The 16,349-nt window shown below is 37.2% G+C and overlaps 1 protein-coding gene and 1 long non-coding RNA gene across 3 annotated transcripts in view; one reads left to right on the top strand and one right to left on the bottom strand.

The window, feature by feature from the left end:
- Nucleotides 1–6,144, top strand: part of BRDT (bromodomain testis associated) — a 47,478-nt gene extending 41,334 nt beyond the window's left edge. For both annotated transcript variants that reach the window (XM_059057541.1, XM_059057546.2), the window contains exon 17: nucleotides 6,076–6,144. In XM_059057541.1, coding sequence (XP_058913524.1) covers nucleotides 6,076–6,144 — 69 coding nt within the window. The remainder of the gene's footprint in view (nucleotides 1–6,075) is intronic.
- The window catches only part of LOC136794872 (uncharacterized), a 340,829-nt gene that overhangs the window by 319,719 nt on the left and 4,761 nt on the right, over nucleotides 1–16,349 (bottom strand). The window lies entirely within an intron of this gene.

Here is a 16,349-nt window from a genome sequence, read left to right as displayed (position 1 = left end):
TTCTCTTAAGTTATATCACACCACTTCACATTTAGTATAATAGCCTTGCAATAGTGTACTTCCATTCCCCACTCCTAGCCATTAGGCCATTGTTTAAACAGTCAAATTGTCTCTAAAAGTTTTAAATGACATTAAAAAAAAAAAAACCTTGTATTTACCTATGTAGTTACCATTTCTAGTGCTCTTTATTCATTTGTCTAGATCCAGATTTCCAAATGGTATAATTTTCCTTTTCCCTAAAAGGACTTCCTTCTAACATTTCTCGTGGTGTGGGTCATCTGGTGATGAAATCTTTCAGCTGTTGTATACATGAAAATATCTTTATTTGGCCTTTGTTTTTCATTAATAGACTATTTTTAAAGTGCTTTAGATTCACAGCAAAATTGAAAGTATAAAGAGTTCCCACATATTCTCCCATTTCCCCCACCAATACACAACCTCCCCCACCATTAACATCCCACATTAGGGCAGTACATTTGTTACACAATCTGTGAACCAACATTGCCACACCATTATCAATCTTATTTTATCAAGGAAAGTCCATAGTTTACATCAGGGTTCACTCCTTGTGTTGTGCTTCTTATGGGTTTTGACAAATGTGTAATGACATACACCAACCATTACGGTATCATCAGAATACTCTCCCTTTCCTGAAAGTCCACTGTGCTCCTCCTGTTCACCCCTCCCTCCTGAACCCCTGCCAACCACTGATCTTTTTACTACCATAGTTTAGCCACTTCCAGAATGTTGTATAGTTGGAATCATACAGTATATATACCTTTTTCAGATTGGCTTCTTTAACTTAGTTATATACATTTAAGTTTCCTCTATGTCTTTGTAGGTTGCTAGCTCATATCTTTTTAGTGCTAAGTAATATCCCATTGTATAAATGTACCACAGTTTATCCATTGACAGACATCTTGGTTGCTTCCAAGTTAATCACTGGGTTTTCATTAATTGTTTTCTTCATGTTTCTTGTGCTTTGTTGAACTTATTGGAGCGATGTGTTTATAGTTTTGATCAAGCTTGGAAAAATTGGGGGCATTATTTCTTCATATTTTTTTGTTTTCCCCTTTTCTCCTTTTTTAAAATTTTAATTTTAATTTATGGCTGTTTTGGGTCTTCGTTTCTGTGCGAGGGCTTTCTCTAGTTGTGGCAAGCGGAGGCCACTCTTCATTGCGGTGCATGGGCCTCTCACTATTGTGGCTTCTCTTGTTGCAGAGCACAGGCTCCAGACGCGGAGGCTCAATAATTGTGGCTCATGGGCCCAGTTGCTCCGCGGCATGTGGGATCTTCCCAGACCAGGGCTCGAACCCATGTCCCCTGCATTGGCAGGCAGATTCTCAACCACTGCACCACCAGGGAAGCCCCTCCCTTTTCTCCTTTTAGTGACTCCAATTACTTTTGTATTAGGCCACTTGAAGTTGTCCCATCTCAGACATTATAGTTGTCATATCTAGAAGTTGATTTGGGTCTTTTTAATGTTTTTAGTATCTCTATTAAACTTTTGAACAAATGGAATACAGTTATCATAACTGTTTAATGGGTTCTCTGCTAATTCTGACATTTATGTCACTTCCAGGTTGGTTTCGATTGATTGATTGATCTCCTTTACAGATAGTGTTTTTCTGCTTCTTTGCTTACCTGGTAATCATTGATGCCAGATGTAAATTTTACCTTATTGGGTGCTGGATATTTTTGTAATCCTGGAAAACTCATGTGAATTCATAGGACATACAGAAACATTAGTTCCAGAAGAAAATATCCATTGGCTTTGGCTATGGTATTGATTATGATACAAGTAAATTTCCTAGGAAATAATATACAAAAGTTGTATGAAGGCAGAAACAAATTGCATTTAGCAGTGTTGTAACATATGGTGTTTACTTTAGAGCAATATGGTCTTATAGAACTTTCTACAATTATAGGAATGTGCTTTATACAATCAAATATAATAGCTGCTAGTCACATATGGCATTGAGCACTTGAAATGTGGCTAATGCAACTAAGGAACTAAATTTTTCATTTTATTTAATTAATTTAAACAGCAAATTTTTTATATTGTTTTATATTTTTGTTTGTGTTTTAGGAGTTCTTTTTTTTTTTTTTTTTTTTTTTTTTGCTGTACACGGGCCTCTCACTGTTGTGGCCTCTCCCATTGCGGAGCACAGGCTCCGGATGCGCAGGCTCAGTGGCCATGGCTCACGGTCCCAGCCGCTCCGTGGCATGTGGGATCTTCCTGGACCAGGGCACAAACCCGTGTCCCCTGCATCGGCAGGCGAACTCTCAACCACTGCGCCACCAGAGAAGCCCTAGGAGTTCTTTATTAAAGTTTAATTAGTACTTTAATAGAAGTATTTCTCTAGTAACCTAGGAATTTTTCCTTTTGGTACTCACAAGGGCCTGACTTCAGTCACCCACAAGTGATATCTCAGCAACCTACCTGCCACCTAACAACCCAACTAGGTAACCTGATATAATTTCTAAACCCCAAGCATTTTTCTGGAACCCACTGAAATGTGACTAAAAATGCCACCTCTAGCAGCTTGACATTTGAAAACCTGACTTTGGAGCTACCTACTATCATTCTTGACAACCCAAACTCTTATGCTGCTGCTACTTGACAGATCTGTATTGTAAACAGCTGCAAAAACTTGACATCTAGCATAAGCTCCCTACCAGAGCTTATGCCAGTTCCTTTGACCCCGTTTTTGACCTTAAATTTGAATGGCTGAAGTGTATATTAGGACCACTAAAAAAAGGAATATCCAGGTTATGGTGTCAGCTGCAGAGAGCCTTAGTATTTAAATCGTGGTATCTAAGGTTAATTGGTATAGGCAATAACCAGTTCGATATCATTAAGTATTCCATTAGTTCAGATTTATTCAAGATGGAAGAGAATCTAAAATAAAGTACTTTTATTTATTCATTTTTTTAAAGTTAGTTTATTTTTAAAATTAATTCATTTATGCATTTTTGGCTGTGCTGGGTCTTTGTTGCGGCATGCGGGCTCAGTAGTTGCAGCTCGCAGTCTTAGTTGCAGTATGTGAGATCTTAGTTCCCCGACCAGGGATCGAACCCGGGCCCCCTGCATTAGGAGCATAGAGTCTTAACCATTGACCACCAGGGAGCTCCCAAAGTACTTTTACTTTTTATTTAAAAAAAATTTTTTTATTGGAGTACAATTGCTTTACAATGTTGTTAGTTTCTGCTGTACAATGAAGTGAATCAGCTGTATGTATACCTATATCCCCTCCCTCTTGGACCTCCCTCCCATCCCACCCCCCATCCCACCCATCTAGGAAGTCACAGAGCACCGAGCTGAGCTTCCTGTGCTTTATAGCAGGTTCCCACTAGCTTATCTACTTTACGCATGGTAGTGTATATATGTCAATCCTAATCTCCCAGTTAGTTCCCCCCTCCCCACCTTCCCCCCCCACCCCACATATCCAGTCTCTGTGTCTGCGTCTCTATTCCTGTCCTCAGATAGGTTCATCTGTACCATTTTTCTAGATTCCACATATATGCATTAATATACAATATTTGTTTTTCTCTTTCTGACTTACTTCACTCTGTCTGACAGTCTCTAGATCCATCCACGTCTCAACAAATGACCCAATTTCATTCCTTTTTATGGCTGAGTAATATTCCATTGTATATATGTACCACATCTTCTTTGTCCATTAATCTGTTGTTGGACATTTAGGTTGCTTCCATGTCCTGGCTATTGTAAATAGTGCTGCAATGAACATTGGGGTACATGTGTCAAAACCTTTTGAATTATAGTTTTCTCAGGGTATATGCCCAGTAGTGGGATTGATGCGTCATATGGTAGTTCTATTTTTGGTTTTTTAAGGAACCACCATACTGTCCTCCACAGTGACTGTATCAATTTACTTTCCCACCGACAGTGCAAGAGGGTTCCCTTTTCTCCACACCCTCTCCAGCATTTATTGTTTGTAGATCTTTTGATGATGGCCATTCTGACTGGTGTGAGGTGATACCTCATTGTAGTTTTGATTTGCATTTCTCTAATAATTAGTGACGCTGAGCATCCTTTCATGTGCCCCTTGGCCATCTGTTTGTCCTCCTTGGAGAGTTATCTATTTAGCTCTTCTGCCCTATTTTTTATTGGGTTTTTTTTTTTTTTTTTTTTTTTGAGCTCCATGAGCTGTTTCTGTATTTTGGAGATTAATCTTTTGTCCGTTGTTTATGGTTTCCTTTGCTGTGCAAAAGCTTTTAAGTTTAATTAGGTCCCATTTGTTTATTTTTGTTTTTTTTATTTTCATTACTCTAGGAGGTTGGTCAAAAAAGATCTTGCTGTGGTTTATGTCAGAGTGTTCTTCCTGTGTTTTCCTCTAAGAGTTTTATAGTGTCCAGTCTTACATTTAGGTCTTTAATCCATTTGGAGTTTATTTTTGTGTATGGTGTTAGGGAGTGTTCTAATTTCATTCTTTTACATGTAGCTGTCCAGTTTTCCCAGCACCACTTATTGAAGAGGCTATCTTTTCTCTGTTGTATGTTCTTGCCTGCTTTGTCATAAATTCAGTGACCATATATGTACATGGGTTTATCTCTGCTTTCTATCCTGTACCATTGATCTATATTTCTGTTTTTGTGCCAGTACCATATTATCTTGATTACTGTAGTTTTGTAGTACAGTCTGATCCTCCAAACTCCTGAGGGTCCCTCCAGGCATGGGAACCCCTCCCCTCTCCCAGCCACCCCTCAGGAGCACCAGCCTCCACTCCTCCCCACTCGCTCCCCTCCACGTCCTACCCGGTCACTCAGGGGTTCCTTCCATCCCCTTGGGTGTCAAGGTCCCCCACCAGTGTCTGGTAGGTGCCCTAGTTGTGGGGAGACATGAACTCCGCATCCTCCTACTCTGCCATCTTGACTCCAAATTTCCCAAAGTACTTTTAAACAAAACAAGTTTCATTACATATTTTTGGAATTTTGCAGTATGTCTGGATACTTCTAGGAGTATCAGTGATATTTAAACTAGGACAGTGTATCCAACTCTCATTAGAGGGTTAAAATAGAACTTTTAAGGAACTATTTGGGCTAGATATTTGGTATCCTAAGAGCTGGCATTAGGAAAATAGCCTAGGCTAAGATCTAAGAATTTACCCTTTTATCTCTAAGGCATATTAAAGAAATTTTCATAGTTTTTAAGAGTCACACATAGCTTCTTAATATCCTTTTGGTAGCTAAGTCATAATTCCAAGTCTTCTTCCACATAGCCAGAAAACACTGATTCCCATCCAGGAAGTCAACCAACTGGTTGCAAACTGGTGCTTTTACCTACTACTATGGGTGCTACTCTTCACTGATTTAAAAAAACAAAACAAAACAAAATATTTTTTGAACTTTCCTAGTTGGTGTCATTTCAGATGTGGCAAATACTATCTAACTTGTATCACAAGGACTTTTAGAGAAGGCTTCAGAGTATAGTAAGAAACATTTGTTTCTTTTGTCTTAATTAGCTTTTCCTATACTTTAGCTTATTTTATTTAGCTTTTTAGCATTTAATAAACAACATTGTACTGAGTGTTATACATGCAATCTGCTTGCTCTTCATAAATATCTGTATATAAAATAAACTTGGTTAGATCATTTGCCTTAGGTTACACAGTAATTGGCAAAATCATGGAAAGCCCTTGGCTTTAAACATAGTATAGTTCTCTCACATAGGTAAGATACTAGTTCATTCAGAAAACAATTTTATGTGTCTAGCACTGTGTTGGCTGGAGAGATACATGAAAGCATGTAATCTCAGTTCATGTTTATATATTAACACTGAGAACTTTCTTACTTGGAGAGATAGGTTAAACTTGTTCTTTGTGTTCTTGTAAGTTTTAAACTTATTTTTATTTATTATGTGAACAGTATTTTAACAAAAATCAGATAGTATTTGAACAGATATTAAAAGTTATGTACAAACTCATTATGTTAAATAAATTGCATTCATTTTGTATGTTCCAAATGTTGCATTATCATTTTTTCATATAGATGTAACATAATGAAGGTATAAACTTTTTAAGTAACATTTATGTTTTCTCTTCTTTTCTACAGATGGCTGGTACCATTGATATGACTCTTCAAAGTGACATTATGACAATGTTTGAAAACAACTTTGATTAAAACTAGGTTTTTTAATTAACCATCAACTTAAATGAATAATACAAAAGATTAAAATACAAATGGTAAAATGATTGCTTTCAGACACCAAGATACCAGTCTTATACTGTATTTTGACTGCTCTAAGATGATTAAACAATTTGCACTTAATATTTTTTAATAGCTATATGTTCATTTTTTTAATGACATAATTTACAGGAAATTTTATAGTTCTGGATCCCTAAAAATTGAAAAAATTCCCAAATGTTATTCATTTTAACAAATAGTCTACTATATATTATAGGCCCTGTCTAAGCAATGAAAATCCAAAAAAGATGGTATCTTCCTGTTTAAAAAATGAAGACTATACAAGGGTATCAAAAATATAGTTCTTGTTGAGTTTCTAATTTTGCTTTTAGAGGGAGTTGTCATTTAATGGAGTTCAAACCTTATTTTATGGAGTGATGGGCCCTTTTGTAATGCAGATGTTTCAGTATTTTATTTATTTTTAAAAATTGAACTATAATTAACCTACAACACTGTTAGTTCCAGGTGTACAACATAGTGATTCAATACATCTATACATTACAAAATGATCACCATGAGTTTTTAACTTTTAAAACAAATATTTGTCTGCCTTCAAAAATATTTAGAACCTCTAACAAACAATACCTGGTTTCTTTGAGCGTCAGGTTACATAAGATTCTCTATTGGTTGTATATTCAAAATTTATATTACCTACGGTTTGAAAGATGTTGAATTTGAGGCAAAATAGCAGTAGATATTATGTACGCAAGTTTTTATAAGAATCTATACATTTCTTAATATGCATATGTGATAGCAATGGAAATCTAAATTTTTACTTAACTCTACTAAGTATTTAAGTCTGTAAAATATTTTTGTTTCATCATTCTCAAGTTGGAATTATGTATAAATCATGTATATCAGCTTCATGTATCTTCAAATTTTGGACTCTTGAAGTGTAACATTCAGGCACTATTCCAATATCATCTAAAGTGAAAATTCAAAGTGTATGTGTATTATAGAGAGAAAGAGAAAGTTTTCTTGGCTTCATTTATTTTTATAATCAATATGATAATTTTTTGAAATATCTTTAAACTATTGACCATTTTAAAAACATGATTAATTAGTAGCTAAAATGATGATACCTTCATGAAACATAGCCAGAATTAAAGTGAAAATCTTACCTATACCTATTAAACTATATTTTTAACCAAGAAATTAGTATGCATATATTATACAGCATGCATTGTTTTTCCTAAAAGATCATATAGACATATATTCTAATCTATATTTATATATATAGTCTTAGATTCTTCAGAAATGTATAGTGGTTACCTCTAGGTGATGGGATTACAGGGTTTTTTTTTGCTCTTTGGTTTTTTTCCATTTTCTGTAGACTTTTCAGTATTTTCTGGTTCATTTAAATAATGATTATGTAATGCTTTTATGATCTGTGGGAAATTTTCCTTTTTTTTTTTTTTTTTTTTTTTTTTTGCGGTACGCGGGCCTCTCGCTGTTGTGGCCTCTCCCGCTGCGGAGCACAGGCTCCGGACGCGCAGGCTCAGCGGCCATGGCTCACGGGCCCAGCCGCTCCGCGGTACGTGGGATCTTCCCGGACCGGGGCACGGACCCGTGTCCCCTGCATCGGCAGGCGGACTCTCAACCACTGCGCCACCAGGGAAGCCCGGAAATTTTCCATTTTTAAGAGAATAAAAATAGTAAATAAGAATTTACTTCTGTCAAATACACATTAAATCCTTCAACAACTGCCTTTCAGTAACTAATAAAACTGCTCAATGAATGATCTTTGTCTATATCTAAAAAGAAAGTTCAGCTTCATTAACATATCCTTTTACATTAAATGGCTTACTTGAGGTTCTCCTATAAACATTTGCAGCAGTCCTTATAGAGAGCTATGTTATGGTGATCAGTGTTTAGTTTAACCAATTTAACGCTTGAACCTTTGCTCAGTCTGTGAGGGGTGTGTTAACATTCTCTATATAATCAACCTTTTTGCTTTTTTTTTTTCCTCTTTTTCTTGAGTTGTTCTGGAAGTGTGGTCCATGGACCAGCTGCATCAGCATCATCTGGGAGCATGCAGATTCTCAGACTGCAGACTTACTAAATCAGAACTTCTTGGTGTGGGGTCCAGCAACCTATAGTTGACCCTCCAGGTGATTCTAATATACACTAAAGTTTGAGAATCACTGCTCTAACTGAACCCTGGCACTCTCCTGCAGGCTGTCACTTAGTACTTGTTTTTCCACTAATGGTTTTCTTATCTTGGGAGTGCTACTTGTAGACCATTCTCTCCTTCCCTAAATATCCCAGCTTTAAGTTTTTCATGATCATCCGACTATACCACCCATAATCATTTAGCGCATCCCTGGTTCACTCCGCGTTCCCCAGAGATTTTAGTCTCTGTTTGTGTCACTGTCACTCTCTAATTGATGCTTCTCAGTCCCTTGACTTCTCTGCTAATGACCTTAATATCTAATCAACTTTAGCCACTCTTTTGTCATTGCCAACAACTATAACTCTTCGTTAATCTCAGTTTCAAGCATCCTAGTCTCTCACTATTTACTCCTGTCTTTTTCTAGCTTAATCTGGAAAGGTCCTGACTCCAGCAATCATTAGACCTCACTAGGACCTACGATCCTTTAACCCTAGTGCCTTTTCACAGTACCTCTCCCCTCACACCCTCACATCTCTCTGCATCCAGAGTCTGTAGTACATTATCATTTATAATCGTTCCCTTTCATACACTCTCAACTCCATTGTTCCTTTCTTTGTTGAATTCACTTGGCAAAACTCCAGTCTTCATTAATCTGATTGCCTGCTTGGCACCCATGAAACTGGTTAGAGAAAGACATACACCTCTAGCAAGAATAACAAAAAGAAAAAGACACAAATCACTACAGATCCTATAATCATTAAAAAGATAAAAGGGAAATACTACAAATAACTTTACATTCATAAATTTGAAGAAATGGACCAATTCCTCAAAAAACATAAACCATCAAAACTCAATTAATGTGAAATAATCTAAATAGCCCTGTACCATTAAATTTTTTTTAATTCATAATTTAATGGCTTCTGAAAAAAAATCTCCAATCCCATATGATTTCACTGAAAAATTATACCAAACATATAAAGAAGGATTAATACCAGTGTAAAACAATCTCTTGCAAGAAAAAAATCTATTCTAGAAAATGCCTCTTCCAGAAATTGGCCTATTCTGTAATTTTTGTCAACAGGACAAATTTTATCAACAGGAACAGGGAATACCTCCCAACTCATAAGGCCAGTAATACCCTGATACTAAAATAAAAGACAGTACCAAAAAAAAAAAAAAAAAAGCTGCAGACCATTATCTTTAATGAACTTAGACACAACAATCTTCAACAAAATACTAGCAGACCAAATCCCATAATGTATGAAAAGAATTCTACTCCAAGTGTGATTTATTTGAGCTATGCAAAAAAACCCCAAGTTATACAAATTGGAAATGAATAAAACTGTTTTTGGTGTTTTTTTATTTCTTTAGCTATAATTTCCCAAAATGTTAAATAATAGAAGCAGTAGGAGTCATTTATATTTCCAATTTTAAAGTAAATGGCTGCAGGATTTCACCATAGGCTATTTTTTGGGGGTAACTATAATGTTAAAACAGTTTCTAAATTAATCTTGCTTTAAGGAACAGCTGCTGAATTTTTGCACATGATTTTCTACACAGAAAATCCAAGAAATCTAAAAAAAACTACAGCTAATAAATGATATAAGTAGGGTCACAGGATACAAAATCAACATACAAAAATCTGATCTCTGCAGGCTAATGAACATGTGAAAACTTAAAAACAGTAACGTTTATAATCACTTGAAAGAATATGGAATATTTAGGTATACACTTAACAAAACATGTACAGGATCTGTATACTGAAAAGTACAAAATGCTTATGGAACAAATCAAAATAGACCTAAATAAATAAAGAGATATACTGCGTTCATTAATTGGAAGACAACATAGTAAAGATGTCAGTTCTCCTCAAAATCACATCCTATCAAAACCCCAGCAGTTTTTCATAGACATAAACAAGCTTATTCTAAAATGTATGTGGAATGGGAAAAGCACTAGATTAATTAAATAATATTGACAAAAAAGAATAACATGGGCTTCCCTGGTGGCGCAGTGGTTGAGAATCCGCCTGCCGATGCAGGAGACACGGGTTCGTGCCCTGGTCCGGGAAGATCCCACATGCCGCGGAGCAACTAAGCCCGTGAGCCATGGCCGCTAGGCCTGCGCGTCCGGAGCCTGTGCTCCACAACGGGAGAAGCCACAACAGTGAGAGGCCCGCATACCAAAAAAAAAAAAAAAGAATAACATGAGGAACCATTCTGTGTGACATTAAGGCTAACTAAAAAGCTATAGTGGGGACTTCCCTGGTGGTCCAGTGGGTAAGACTCTGAGCTCCCAATGCAGGGGGCCCAGGTTTGATCCCTGGTGGGGGAACTAGATTCCGTATGCATGCTGCAGCTAAGAGTCCACATGCTGCAACTAAGAAACCTACATGCAGCAACAAAGATCCTGCGTGCCACAACTAAGTCCCTGTACAGCCAAAATAAAATAAATAAATATTTTTTAAAACTACAGTAATCAAGAAACGTATTAGTAAAGAGGTAGACCCAGAGATCAGTGGACTAGAACAGAATAGGGAACCCAGAAGCAGAACCATAAAAATATGCTCAATTGATTTTTGACAAAAGTGCAATTCAGTGGAGGAAGGATGGAAGGATAGTCTTTGTGGGTTTTTTTTTTTAGTTTACTTTTGACTGTGTTGGGTCTTCATTGCTGTGCAAGGGCTTTCTCTAGTTGCGGCAAGCAGGGGCTACTCTTCGTTGTGGTGTGTGTGCTTCTCATTGTGGTGGCTTCTCTTGTGGAGCACAGGCTCTAGGTGCATGGGCTTCAGTAGTTGTGGCACGTGGGCTCAGTAGTTGTGGCTCATGGGCTCTAGAGCACAGGCTCAGTAGTTGTGGTACACGGCTTAGTTGCTCCATGGCATGTGGGATCTTCCCGGACCAGAGATTGAACCCGTGTCCCCTGCATTGTCAGGTGGATTCTTAACCACTGCGCCACCAGGGAAGTCCTGGAAGGATAGTCTTTACAACAAATGGTACTGGGGCAACTGGATATCCATAGCCAAAAAAAACCAAAACAGTCTCAACCTAAGTCTCACATCTTATGCAAAAGTAACTCAAAAATGCATCTTGGACTTAAATGTAAAACCATAAAATTTTAGGAAAAAAAACAAGAAAAAAATCTTTAGGCTCTGTGTATTAAGCAAAAAGATTTTAGACTTGATACCAAAAGCATGATCCATAAATGAGAAATTGATAAATTGGATCTCTTCAAATTAAAACTTTTGTTCTATGAAAAGATAAACTACAGATTAGGAACAAGTATTTGCAAACCACATACCTGACAAAGAAATATCATATACAATAAAGAACTCTCGAAACAACTGTAAAAAAATTAATTAGGAAATGGGCAAAAGACGTGAACAAAATTTCCTCATAGTATATACCTATGGCATATACACATGAAAGCATGTTCACCATCATTAGCCATCAGTGACATGTAAATTTGAAATGCAATGAGATATCACTGTACATCTATCAGAAAGGTTAAAATAAAAAAATAGTGACAACACAAAATGCTGGCAAGGATGGAGAAAAACTGGGTCACTCATATATTGCTGGTGGGAATATAACAGTAGAGCCACTTTAGAAACCAGTTTAGTTTCTTACAAACAAAACATGCAAAGCCATGTGACACAGCAATTGTACTCTTGGGCATTTATCTAAGATAAATGATAACTTATGATCACCCAAAAACCTGTACACAAATGTTCCTAGCAGCTTTTTTCATAAGTCAAAAACTGGAAAACATCCAGATGTCATATAATAGGTAAATGGTTAAATAATTTGTAACATATACATATTGTGGAATACTACTCAGCAGTAAAGAGGAATGAACTATTGATATATACAATAACTTGAATTTATAAGGAATTATTATGCTGAGTAGGAAAAAATCCCCAAAGATCATATACTATATGATTTCACTTATATAACATTTTTGAAATGACAAAATTTTGGAAACAGAGGACAGATTAGCAGTCACCAAAGGTTAGGAATGAGGTGTAAGTATGATTATTACAGGGCAACATGAGGGATACTTGTGGTAATGGAACTGTTCCGTATTCTTGATTTTGGTGGTGGGTACACAAAGCTACATATATGATACAATTAGAAAGCATAAAATACACTAGATAAAGTATACACAGGTTCTATTATTTCTCTTATAACTTTGTGATTATGTCACTTGAAATGTCAATTTTAAAAAGGTAATACTCAAAAAATAAGTACTAAACTTATAGTGGTAATCATTTCACAATATATACAGATATCAAATCATTATGTTGTACACTTAAAACTAATACAATGTTATATGTCAGTTATATCTCAATTTTTAAAAATTAGGGAATCAGGCTTCCACTTAGGATCTAGAAAACTGGAAAAAGCATTTCTCCCATCATTACAATGAATTAAAAAGCCAGAAAATCTTTAAATTAAAACTTAAATTAATCTGAGGGCTGACATTGCAGGGTAACCCAAAATCTAAGGAAACACAATGCATCAAAGGAGAGACATGACATAAGCACTGGCTTACCTGAGGTAGGTACCACCAAATGCTATATAATCTGGCAACAACAACAATAACAAATTATCTAAAAGTTCTAACTAGTTGCTAAAGGCTGGTGTGGGCTAGCTTGAGAATATAGAACCCTTGGGAGCACAAGAGAAATCTGCCATCACTTTCAGGCTCTTCTCCACAGACCTCATCAGTACTTAAAAGAAAGATTTGGGGGTGGGGGTGGGGCAGGATGAGCATTCTGAGAAAGCCATCCTCTTGATGCAGGCCTAGAAGAGAAGAGCAGCAGATACAGGAAAAGCACAAAGGCCCCCCAGATCCTTCTCCCCCATCTTCCCTAAAAAATATAAGCCTTAAGCTTCCGGAGGAAGAACAGCAAACTCTATCAACTTTAGGGCATAAATGAAGACCCACTGCAACTGGGGGAAGGAAATAGAAATAAAACTTCTAATCCTGGGAGAGGGGCAGGAAATACATTGTGGGTCCAGACCATTAGAGATACCGTGTCACTGGGGGCAGGGAAGGATCATTGAGAAGGTCCCACTCTGATATCCAAGGACATACTGCCTGCTGATGAGGCTGAATTAGGACAGCAGAGAATGCTCCTCTCTGCCCTGCCCTTCTTACCACCAGGGCAAAATGCAGTCAATGACAAGTAAAAGCAGTCTACTGAAATCACAGGTGCAAGAGCCTGGAAAGAGACTGTAACTAACACTAAGCATAAAGAAAAACTTAAAGATGAGCATGTAGCAACTATTGAGAAAAATTCACTGGCAAACCAGGATCCAACCTCATGGTTCACACCAGAGAAATTTGAGAATCTGTGGTGTACTGAGGATAACCGTAGCAACAATAAAGTCCAAATCCAGCTCAGCTTCTGACTAGATTGACTCAACCTCCAGACTAAAGGCCTAGCAAAAGAAAAACTGTGTCAATTTCCAGGCATAAAAAGTACATACTTTTGTCCTTATTGTCTTACACAAAATGTATTTCAAGAAAAAACTTTAAAAAAAAGGGGGGGGCTTCCCTGGTGGCACAGTGGTTGAGAGTCCGCCTGCCGATGCAGGGGACACGGGTTTGTGCCCTGGTCCGGGAAGATCCCACATGCCACCAAGTGGCTGGGCCCATGAGCCATGGCCGCTGAGCCTGCGCATCTGGAGCCTGTGCTCCACAACAGGAGAGGCCACAACAGTGAGAGGCCCGCATACCACAAAAAAAAAAAAAAAGAAAGAAAGAAAAAAGAAAAAACTATGAGGCATACAAAGAAGCAAGGGGAAAAAAAAAAAAAAAAATCACACTGTCAAGAGACAAAGCAATCAACAAAAATGGACTCAAAGATGACACACAGTTGCAATTATCCGAGAATTTTTAATTACTATGATTAATGTATTAAAAGCTGGAGAGGAAAAATGGACAATGTGATCAGATGGATAATTTCAAGAGAGATAGTAACTATGGGAAAAAATAAAATGAAAGTGCTAGAAAATGAAAAACATGGTAACAAATCAAGAATGACTTTGATGGCCTCCTCAATAGAATCAACACAGCCAAGGAAAGAATCAGTGAAACTAAGTATAGATCAAAAGAAATTACCCACACAAAAAAGCAAAGAACACAAAAAGTGGGGTGTGGTGGGACCAACAGCACAGAACATCCAAAAGCTTCAAGGCAGCATTATAATCTAACATATGTCTAATTGGAATCTCAGAAAGAGAAGAGAGAGAGAATGGGACTGGAGAAATATTTGACATTCTTAGCTAAATATATTTAGCTAAGAATTCTCCAAATTTAATTTGTATTAGGGAAAAAAAAACTAAAGTTTTTCCTTCCCCTGAGTAGGGAAAAACCCTCAGTTCTTCCTCCTGTGTGTTTCCTTTATTATTCACACAGAACGCTTCAGTTCCAGTCACCAAATGTGTGGGGGATTTTCCCCAACCAAACAATTCTCTGTGACATCAGCTAGATGTCCTACAATTTAACTCAATTCTGAAAGTATCTACCTGGAGATAGTATCAGATCCCACAGGTTAAGGGCTCAGTCCCACCAGACTGATGCACCTTTCAGACACCAATCACAAGTAGTAGATCCCCAGATTATCCACAACTTCTTTCTGACTTAGACAAATCAGAGGTTCCCATGACATTTTCCCCCTTAGATTCAATTATTTGCTACAGCAGCTTACAGAACTGAAGGACACACTTACTTATGTTTATCAGTGTATTAAAGGATGTAGTAAAGAATACAGATGAAGAGCCAGATGAAGAGATAACATAGGGCATGAAGTCTGGCAGGGTCCTAAGCACAGGAGCTTCTGTCCATGTGGAGTTGGGAGTGTCTCACCCTCCTGTATGTGGATATGTTCACCAACCTGGAAGCTCCCCAAACCCCATACTATTGGGATTTTTTTAGAGGTTTCATCACAGAGGCATGATCAATCATTAGCTCCATTTCCAGCCCCCCTCCCCTCTGGAGGAGGGAGGTGGAGCTGAAGATGCCAAGCTTCTAAACATGTCTTGGTCTTTCTGGTGACCAGCCCCCACCTGGAGCCATTCAGGAGCTCACCCAGAGTGAACTCATTAGAACAAAAGATCCTCCTGGGGCTCTTATCACCAGGAATTTACAAGGGTTTTAAGAGCCCTGTATCAGATATGGGTCAGAGACCAAATATTACAATAACAGGTGCTCCTAGTTCTCTTATCACTTAGAAAATTACAAGGGTTTCAGGATCTATCTGTCAGGAAGCAGGGCAGAGACCAATATATATTTTCTATTATCTAACATAGTGACACATCCAAAACCACAAATTCAAGAAGCTCAGAAAATGGTAAGCAAGATAAATACCAAAAAAAAAAAAATCCCACACACTTAGATATATCATATTTAAACTGCTGAAACCAAAGACAAACATGACACAATAAATACAGAGGAATAAAGAAAAGAATATGGCAAACTTCTCATCGAAAACTGTAAAAGTCATAAGACAGTGGAATGGTATCTTTAAAGTTCTAAAATGAAAATCTTGTCAACCTAGAATTCTATATCCACTGGAAACATTTTCAAAATTGAAAGAGAAATAAATACTTCTTCAAACAAACAAAAACAAAGTATTTATTGCCAGCAGACCTGTAGTACAAGAAATATTAAAGGAAGTTCTTCCGGTAGAAGGGATGTGATTCCAGTGAGAAACTTGTATCTATACAATGAATAAAGAACACTAGATATGGCATAAATGGAGGTAATTATAAAACTCATTTTTTATTATTTATAAATGCTCCAAAAGATAACTGGCTAAAGGGGAATTCCCTGGCAGTCCAGTGATTAGGACTCTGCGCTCTCAATGCCAAGGGCCTGTGTTCAATCCCTGGTCAGGTAACTAAGATCCCACAAGCCACGTGGTGCAGCCAAAGGAAAAAAAAAAAAAAGGTAACTGGCTAAAGCAAAAACAGGAGCATTGATAGCTCTAGAAAGCAAAGCAGGCAAATCCACCATTACA

Source organism: Kogia breviceps, chromosome 1, assembly GCF_026419965.1.
Source record: "Kogia breviceps isolate mKogBre1 chromosome 1, mKogBre1 haplotype 1, whole genome shotgun sequence".
NCBI classification, from domain to species: Eukaryota; Metazoa; Chordata; class Mammalia; order Artiodactyla; family Physeteridae; genus Kogia; species Kogia breviceps.
The sequence above is the reverse complement of the archived record's forward strand: the minus strand, read 5'-3'. Positions and strand labels throughout refer to the sequence as shown.